Genomic DNA, 9,176 nt, shown 5'->3' with positions numbered 1-9,176 from the left:
GGGAAAACAGGGACGCAGGAGCCATGCCGGGGGTTTAATCCATTTATTTGTCATGAAGCGATCGGAGGCGATGCTCCGGCAGCTTTGTGCCGGCTCTGGGGCTGGCTCGGTGCTGACACCCAGCGCTCCCGTCCTGAAGGGTCTGTGCGGCTCCCGCAGCCTCGACACCCCGCGGCCAGCCCCGGCCTCCCCCTGCTCCCGCTCAGGCCCGGAGTTCGCACCCCGGCAATCCCCAAACGCAGAGCTGCCTGCGGCTGGACAGCGATTGAAGCACACACACGGTATGTATCGCGATAGAGCCCTCCGTGCCTGGGACACACACATCGTGGCAGGGAGGGGCACGCCAGGGCTCAGCACCCCACGGTCACGCCCTGGTGATGGCTGGGAGGGCTTTGCAGCGCTGCTTGGGGACGCAGCAGCATCCCCTGCCTGGGCTTGTACTCACACTGTGCCTGTCCCTGTCCTAGACTGAATACAGATACGGTCACCCCAAAACCCTGTGCCCACATCCAGCTGGGAAAGAAGCTCTTTGAGCCTCTCTGTGAGCCTGAGGATGGCAGGATTTGGCCCGTGAGGGTGCTGAGTCCTGGGATGGCACGATCCCAAGAAGAGTTGCCAGTCTGGAGGTCCAGCTGCCCTCAGAGCCCCAGGAGAGCAGGATTTGTCCCTTGGTTTGTGCCAGTGGGGATGCTGAGCACCAGGCTGGGTTGTTGTGAGCAATGGCACAGTCCCCAGTGGGGCCCCAACCCCAGGAGTCCTGCTGCTCCCCACGCCAGTGGCTGAGGATGGGGGACACTATCCAGCACCTGGAGCAGCTCAGGGGTGCACTGTGCCCCCCAGCACTCCCTTAAAATCAGGACCTTGTGGAGCCAGGGCATCTCCCAGCCCTGGGGAACACTATCCAGGCAGGCATCAGCTTCATTAGCAGGGTCCAACCCCAGCCTAACCCCATCCCACCCGTCTGGAGGAAGGGATGGAGCAGGCTAGGGGAGAGGGAAGACCAGAGGAATAAAGGAGCCACCCCCTCCCCAAGCCCTAGGGCTTTGCTTTGGACATTGCAAATTAGATTTTCTGAAAAGGAAATGTTTTACAGGCCATAAATTGTCTCAAAAGAAAAGGGGGATGGGGGGGCAGAGAAAATTGTGCAATTTTTTTTTTCTTTTTTTTTTTCTGTGGATGGAAAACCAGGGGTGATGTGGCTGGAGCACTGTGGCAGGAGTTGGCTGGGAGCTCCTGCCATGGTGCCCCAGCTCCCGTGCTGGTGCCTGCTAGGTGCCCGTGTGCCTTTCTGTCTTCGTCTTCTTCTGTCGCTTTTTGCCTTTATTTTTGGGTTCAGTTTTCTCTGCAACAGAAAAAGGAGAAGAAAAGGAGTGCTCGCTCATTGGCCAGGCAACATGATCTGACCTGAGCCCCATCCACGGGATGCTGATCCCATATCATCCCTCAAGGTTTTAGTGCTGGACCCAGTTTCTGATTTTGGGGACCCCAGAGCTCTCTCCGGTCATGAAACAGCGGTGTGGGTCTGTGGGGGGTCTGGGTGTGTTGATGGCATGGGCAGAGGGATACTGGCACGTTGTCCCCACATCTCCCATGGCTGGACTCTCAGTCCTGGTACCCCAAAATCCCTAGGAATGGGGTGGGGCAGCTCAACCCAAGTGGAAGCTGCCTGGAGAAACTCCAGCTCCTCTCTGAACAAGGACTCTGGGGGCTGGAGAGGGGCAGTGGCTGCACCAACACCCCACAGCCATGGCACAGCTGTGCTGAGCTCTGCCATGATGTGGGAACCTGTCCTCCACCATGGGACCCAGTCATCCCTGGGAGGATCTGGGCCTGCTGGGGAGCAAGGTGGTTTTGGAGCGCATCCTTGCACAGGTGCTAATTCTCTCTCCCTGTGGATTCCCTCCACGTGTGGATGGTTCCCATCCCAGTGGCACAACCAACGTGCTGGTGGAGCCTGTGTGCATCCTAGGTCAACCCAGTGCCAGCTTTCCAGGGTCAGGCAGTTGGGACCCAAACCTTTGCTCACCCCAAGAAGCTGTCCCACACCCTCCAGCTGCCCGAGGTGTTGGTGCTGAGACACCAAAGAAACAGGGACTCAGGATAAACCCTGCAGTGCCATGGGCTCCACTGGGAGGGGGTGTCCATGCTACAGAGCAGAACGGTTGCCCCAAAAACTGGGCAACTCTGTGGGTCCTTGCCCCTCTGTGCCCACTCCAATTAGTGTCACATGGGGGGGTTCAGTGTTGTGAGGGGCACAAGGGACTATGACTGTCCCTGGTGCTGCGTGTGCCAGCACTGTTGTCCCCAGTCCCTTCTGAGGGCTCCAGTTCTTGTCCTGGCTGGCTCTGAAACCCTGTTTCTCGGCTCTGATCTCCAGACAGTTGCCACCCACAAAGGAGAGGGCACAGCACGCACGCCAAGCGTCTGGAGAGCGGGACAGACACCCAAGGCAGATTTACAGCAGCGCGAGGGGTTTGTGCCACGGCCAAGCGCGGCGGCTTTTCCCTTCCAGCCGCCTGGATGGCTCAGAAGTGGTGGCACAAATCTCTCATCACACGGTCGGGTTCGGCCGCCTGCCCTGGCTCGCCTGGGCTGGGGGTGCCTCAGATGCATCAAGTGAACTCCTCGTCCTCCTCCAGCATCTGGATCCCATAACCCAGCACTTGGCCAGGCGGGCAGGAGCCTGGGAGCGAGGGCAGAGACACGCTCTGCCGTGGCAGAGACTGCAAACAGCTTGCCCAGGAGTGGGACACATGGAGGGGCTGCTCTCTCCTGAGGGGGTTACTTGGGGGGCACTCATGGGATTCCTTCTGCTGGGCAAGGGACAGGCCTGTCTCTGAAACTGATCCCAAATAGCAGCCTCAAGAGTAGAGTCCTGCCAGTCCCTGAGACTACCATTGTAGCCCCAGGGCTTCCAGCTTGCAGGAGCACAGGCAGAGGCAGAAGGCCAAGCGCTCTTCTGAGGTGCCAGTGCCTTCCCAGTAACTTCACAAGAGGAGGTGTCCCTGAAACACAGGCACAGCAGTCCCTGCCAGTGAGACCCACTGTGTGCCAGGCAGGGCAGGGCACGGGCACGGTTCTCCAGGACACAGTGCTCCGGAGCAGCCTGTCCTCCAACACTAAATTTCTTGCATCAAACTGTCACCAGCTCTGCGGGTCTGGAGCTGCCACACACCAGCAGGGAGGAGAACATCCTCAAAATCGAAGCCACCTGGCACCCCAAAGACGTGACCTGAGACCTGGGTGGGGAAGGGAATCAGCTCCTCTGCACTGTCAGCAGGAAAATATTACTTATGATTGATGCTGCTGGGATGAAACCTCTCTCCTGGCTCCATGGCCCTCGCCCAGCAATCACGTCCTCTGCTGCTGCCCCCCTTCTTCATCCTTTTTCTCCCCACCCCCCAGTGCTGTCCTCCCTGATCGCCGCCACGCTGGCGGTGCCGGCCAGCTCATCCCATGGCGCAGCAATCCCGCAGCTCTGAACCGCAACCCTGGCTGGCTCAGATCTGCTGCCAGGCACTTCACTTCGGTATCTCATGCATCCCCCTTTCTGCCAGTTATTAAGTGGAGATTTATTAGGGTAGCTTCAGTCCAGGCGCCTGCATCCAAAAATGACATCAGCCACGTCCTGGTTCCCACCGCCAGCCCTGCGCCCGTGCACGCACCGCCCGGACAGACCCTGCAGTGGGTCTGGTGTGTGAAAGGTGGGGAGATCCCTGAGCCAGGGAGCCCCCAGCCTGGGAATGAGGTGGGGGAAGTGCAGGAGCATGAGTGAACATCTGGCCAGTTGAGCCATGGAGGGGCACTGTGCCCTGGGGTGTCTCCCAAAACAGGGCCAGAAAATCCCCTGGGTGATGCCCTCCTCCTCCATGAGAACTCCAGCTTTTAGGCAGCTCAGAGGTTTTTGCAGGAACCTCCTCTGTGTGTCTCAACCCTCCTTACCCACAGCTGCAGTACAGAAAGCCTCCCTTCACGTCGTGGCAGGATGGGAGCTGGAGCTTGGCAGCCTCATCCCACCACGGCGGTTCGTGCCAGTGCCCAGTCCAGCCCAGTCCAGCATGGAAGGGGACACTGGCTCGTCCCAGGCAGTCTCGGGGACTGCCAGGTGGGAGCAGCCAGCCCTAGGGCTGCTCAGCACATGTGCCTGAGATGACGGCTTTACCCAGAGTTTCAAAATGCTTGGGAGATGACAGCATGGTTTGCCGGCTACTGCCAGACCCCTGCTGCCACCATCCTCCTGCAGCGCCCCTCGGGCTCACTTTGGAGGGACGCGAAGCTGTCCCCAGCCCCGGCGGCGCGGTGCTCACCTCCCGGGCAGTGCTTCTTCATGCGGCACCTCCTGGTCTCCAGCAGCGCGGGGCAGGCAGTCCCCTCCTCCCGGGCAGCCTCCGGTGCCTCCCGCACCCGCGTCTCCACACCCCACTTGCAGCCGCAGGTGCGGCTCTCGTGGGTACAGGCGCTCCACTCGCTCCACGGGCCCGGCTCGCACGTCTCTACAGGGACGGGGACAAAACGGATTGGTGACCCCTTGGAGCCAGGCACGTCCCCGGGGACGGCGGGCGCGGGTGCGGGTGCTGCTTACCTTGGCACTCGCGGGTGCCGGGCTGTGCCGCAGTGCCGGGGGGACACTGCCGGAAGCACTGGCCCTTGTACAAGTAAAACTTGTCCTTGCACTTCATGCAGAAGTCTCTGCTGAAGCAGCTCTCGCAGCTGGGCGACCTGCACTCTGCCGGGAGGGACGGCCGGTCAGCGGGACAGCCCGGGGCACCCCTGGCACCCACCGGGGACCCAAAACCTGCGGGGTCCAGGCTGCGGCTCTGGGCAAGGGAAAAGGGAACGAAACCCCCCCCCCCCCCCCAACCCGACCGCTCCTGGATCCAATGTCACCAGGAATGCTGTGGGAAATGAAGCCACTGCCCTTCCCGCAGCACTGGGACCCGCAGGGTGCCGAGGGGAGCAGGAGCAGGAGGACCGCGGCTGGCGCGGGACGTACTTGTGCATCTGTTGACCTCCAGACCCCGCACACCAAAGTAGCCCGGCGGACAAGTGTGGACGCACATCCCGTACTGGCGGATGCCGTCCCTCCAGATCAGCAGGAAGAGCCGGTGGTGGCAGGTGATGCAGCCGTTGTCCTCGGAGCACAAGACGCAGCCCGTGCAGTTTTCCAGCAGGCCAGCACTCGCTGCGGGGACAAATGACGGGGACCCCAGCCCCGTGGCCTCTCTCTGACACACCGGGGGACAGCACTGTCCTGTCCCTGCAAATGCCACCCCACCTCTCTCTGCTCCTCAAATCCCCACCTCTGTCCAGGCTGCAGCAAAGGGACGCATGGAGCCATCGCTCCCAGCTGGGTCAGCACTGATGGCCTCCAGCACTCCAAGATCCAGACTGAGGGTTTGCCCCATGCCCAGCACTGCCCATGGGTGACAGTCTGAGCCACACCCCAAGCCAGCCTTGCCCATCCCGTGGGAAGTGGAACAGCCACGGGGTCAGTGGGTAGAAATATGATTTGACCTGGATTAATCAGTTGATGCCTCTTGAGTGTCAGAGGACAAAGGGCATTTTGGATGCACTCAAGAGGAGCTGAGAAAAGAATGTCTGTTTGTTCAAGAGCCTCTGCTGCCTCCCTGGCTGCCTGTGCTGTACTCCAGGCTGTAGGAGGGTGTCTGACCCCGAGGTGGGTGACCTCTGTTCCCAGGGACAAGGACAGGGTGCCAACATCCACCAGGCCACAGAGACACTGCCAACTGCTCCTGCTCTCTGAGCCCTCAGAAAAGCCACAAAAGGGGGCACTGAACTCCTGCATGCAGGCATCCAATGCCTTCACCATGCCCCTTTGTTGGGAGCTGTTTGTTTGGCTCTGGCTCCACAGCCTGAGTAGCAGTGACTGTGCCAGAAGCCCTGCTACAGCATGCTTAGGACCTGGGCTCTATAGAACCATAGAATCACAGAATGGTTTGGGTTGGAAGAGACCTTCAAGATCATCTTAAGCCCCCTGCCATGGGCAGGGACACCTTCCACTACACAAGGTTGCTACAAGCCTGAGCCACCTGCTGAGTGCTGCCCAGCACAGACACAGACTCAGCCCTGGGAGCAGTGCCTGGCACTGGTCCCTCTGACCCCAGAAGCTGCATCAGAAGCGTCCCATGGCTGTGGGGCTGGGGCAGAGGTGCTGGGAAGCTGGGGGGATGCTGGTGGAGGATTTTGTCAGACAATGATGGCGCGCAATGCCTCGCCACCTCAGCGCCGTGTGCTGGTCCCTGGCACAAGCCAGGGTGCTGTGGTGCCATGCAGTTGTCCCCAAGCTGGCTCATGCCAGTCCCTTCTCTAGGGCACACTGTCTGGGATGGCAGCTCTGCCAGGAGCCCTCATTAAATCTGCATCTGCTGGGAGCGCTAACGAAGCACCTTGGATCCATTAAGTTGTTATGGTCTCCGTTACATATTTACCAAACGCTGACAACATTTGTGTTCCTGGCTGCAGCTGGAGTGGCTTCCCTGGAGATCCGTGGATTTACGAGCCTTTTTCCCTTCCCTAATTCTTTTTGATATTTAGGGGGTTTTTTTGCTGCTCTCCTTCCACGTCCAGCCAGGGCAAATAAGGTAGGGAGCCTGGATGGGCTCCAGGGCCTTCTTCCTCTCCCTGGTTTTGGAAATAATCCCATGGTATGGAGCTGGGAGAAGTGGGGTTGTCCTCCTCCACTCCACAGTGCTGCTGGCATGGGACACACATCTCTGCCACAGAGAGTGACACTGGGAGCAACAGAATGAGGCTCACTCCAAAACCATGGGCTTGGGGATTAGGAACAAGAGGGGTTCATCTCCTCCTGTCCAGTGATGATGGCAGAGGGCAGGGCTGAGCTGGGATGGGCACTGGGCGTGGGGCAGTACCTGAGTTTGCTGGACATGGGTGTGACATCCCCCATCTCTGCCCACCCTATGCCCAGTCCTGCTGGGAACCATGAGTCTCTGGGGCACTGGACTGCCCGGACCAGAGCTCCCAGTGGCAGTAGGGAGGCTGTGGGGTGCTGCAGCATCTTTCGTGGCTCCTGGACCCTGTGCTGGCTTTTCTGTGCAGGTTATCCCAGGGTATATAACTGCCTGAGGTGTTAAGGCACAGCCAGACCCCCAGGCTGCCAAGACCTGAGGCCTTTGGAGCATTGTGTTACCCAGCATCAAGCAGTGGTAGCTGGAGCTCCTCTTGGTGCTTGGCTGTTTCCCATCAGGGGTGTTTTGGCCACCAGCCTGGCCACCCACATCATCACCCACACCTACTGCCTCCGCATGCCTTTAGCATGGAACAACTTCAAGGGAAGCTCTCCAGGCTCCAGCCCTGAGAGCCCTGGTCCTGGCAGGTCCTGCCCCTACCCTGGCACATGTTGGCTCCAAAACCAAGGTATTCCTGGCACAGAGCTGAGACCCAGCCCTGGACCCACTCCACACAGCCAGCTGGCACTGCCTGGCACTGCCGGGTGAGGGGACACATGACCAATGGAGGGGGCACAAGCCAGGCACAGCCGCAGCACACCCTGCCCTTGCCCAGGCACTGAGCAGGGGCTCAGCTGGCTCCTCTTCCTGGGGAAAGGATGGAGCAGGGGACAGGCAGCGCCTGCCATGGCTCTGAGCATCCTTCCAGGAAGTTTTACTCCTAAGGCACTTAGTGTGCTATGCAGAGAAAGGAAATATCAGAAAATCAGCCCATTTTGTGCTATCCCCACTGTGTCTGGTTCTGCTGGGGCTTGCAGAGCGGGTCCCAGTGCCAGCCAGTGTCCCTTGTCTCCTGCCAGCCCCAAAGGCAGGGCTGGCACCGGGCAGGCAGGGCTATGGGGCTGTGCTCTGCATCTTCCCACACCGCCAAGCCAGCCCCGTGCCATGCACCCGGGGGGAACACAGACGGTCCCCAAGGGGGCTCAAGGCGAGGGGCTGGGGGTAGGTTGGTTGCTGGCACCTCCGGCCCTGGTTCACAACTCCTTCCCGCTCCGTGCAGGCAGGACAGGCAGCCTGGTGTCCCGAAGCCACCCCGCAGGAGCCGAGCGGGACGAGCCCACTGCGCACACCGTACCTTGCTTCTTCCACCGGTTCTGCGTGAGCATTTCCATGGAGCTGATGAATAACAGCAACATGAATATTATCCACTGCATCTGGGCAGGAGTGATGTCGGACAGGGAAGAAATCAAATCATCCAAGCGGCTGGCGGGCTCGGCTCCTGCCAGAGCCGGTGAGGGGTGATGGGAGGGCGACGAGCGGCTCCGGGCTCACACCATCCCAACCCGAGCTTCGGACACACAGCCACACTCTAGGACAGCTTGAGCCGGCGACCGTGGGGCAGGCTGGGGCTGTCAGGCCCGGGGAGTGCTCATGGTGACGGGGAAGTGCCGGCTGCTCCAGGGAGCTCTGCCTTTATAGTCAGTGTCAGCCCCCTCTCCTCTCCTCACCCTCCCTTTCAAAATAATAATAATCCTAAAAGAAAAAAAAAAATCCCCCAGCAGCAACAAAGCGACTGGCAAACGCCCTGGCTGGATCCCCCCGGAGCACTCCAGCCACCACCTCGGCTGGGAACCGTCCCGCCGTCCCGCCGCGGTCCGACTGTCCCGCTGCCATCCCAGCGCCGGGGTCACAGCGAAGCCCCCTGCGATTTTGGGGGGGTGGAGCCAGGGGGGTGACGCTGCCTGCGCCGGCCCCCCCGGCTCAGCCCCGCCGGCTCAGCCCCCCCGGCGCAGCCCCCCGCTCCGAGTCCCCGCAGGGCTGGGGTGGCAGTGCCAGCCCCCCGGGCAGGGCTGAGCCCCCCGGGCAGGGCTGAACCCCCCGGTCGCCGGGAGCCGTGGTGGGTCTCCGGCAGCTCCGGCGGCGGCTGCGGGTCTGCCCCGGCTGTCCCCAGGATTGCAGCTGACTCTGATTTTCCGAGCGCTTCTTAACTCACCTCCCTCCGAGCTGCGGGAGCGAAGCTGAGCGGAGCCGAGCTGTGCCAAGCTGTTCCAAGCCAAGACGAGCTCACTGCGCTGTTCTGGGCTCCCGTGCGGCTGTCCACACCCCTTGTTGCACGCTGTGCTCCCCAAAACCCACCTAGGGGGTGGGTTTGAAGTGGGGTGCAGGACAGGAGGGGGACACGTCACTCGCCAGGTACCCAGGTGACCTACAGGCACAGGTCCCCATCGTGGGAGCCCCACGTACTCGTCC

The 9,176-nt window shown here is 60.9% G+C and overlaps 1 protein-coding gene across 1 annotated transcript; it reads right to left on the bottom strand.

The window, feature by feature from the left end:
- Positions 1-26: 26 nt before the first annotated feature.
- On the bottom strand, positions 27-8,949 carry RSPO4 (R-spondin 4). The gene is made up of 6 exons (XM_084218184.1): positions 8,920-8,949; positions 8,062-8,205; positions 4,994-5,182; positions 4,583-4,726; positions 4,308-4,493; positions 27-1,342 (listed from the first exon to the last, which is right to left on the bottom strand). The coding sequence occupies exons 2-6, from the start codon at positions 8,138-8,140 to the stop codon at positions 1,269-1,271; spliced, it is 672 nt and encodes a 223-aa protein (XP_084074310.1). The 5' UTR covers positions 8,141-8,205; positions 8,920-8,949; the 3' UTR covers positions 27-1,268.
- Between the last annotated feature and the right edge of the window lie 227 nt (positions 8,950-9,176).

This window comes from Fringilla coelebs (assembly GCF_963513975.1).
Source record: "Fringilla coelebs genome assembly, chromosome: 18".
NCBI classification, from domain to species: Eukaryota; Metazoa; Chordata; class Aves; order Passeriformes; family Fringillidae; genus Fringilla; species Fringilla coelebs.
The sequence above is the reverse complement of the archived record's forward strand: the minus strand, read 5'-3'. Positions and strand labels throughout refer to the sequence as shown.

Coding starts and splice junctions, on each gene's coding strand:
- RSPO4 (XM_084218184.1), bottom strand. CDS start 8,140: ATGCAGTGGATAATATTCATGTTGCTGTTATTCATCAGCTCCATGGAA. Junction 5,183..8,061: donor GAACCGGTGGAAGAAGCAAG/GTACGGTGTGCG, acceptor TTGTCCCCGCAG/CGAGTGCTGGCCTGCTGGAA. Junction 4,494..4,582: donor CGGCACCCGCGAGTGCCAAG/GTAAGCAGCACC, acceptor CCGTCCCTGTAG/AGACGTGCGAGCCGGGCCCG.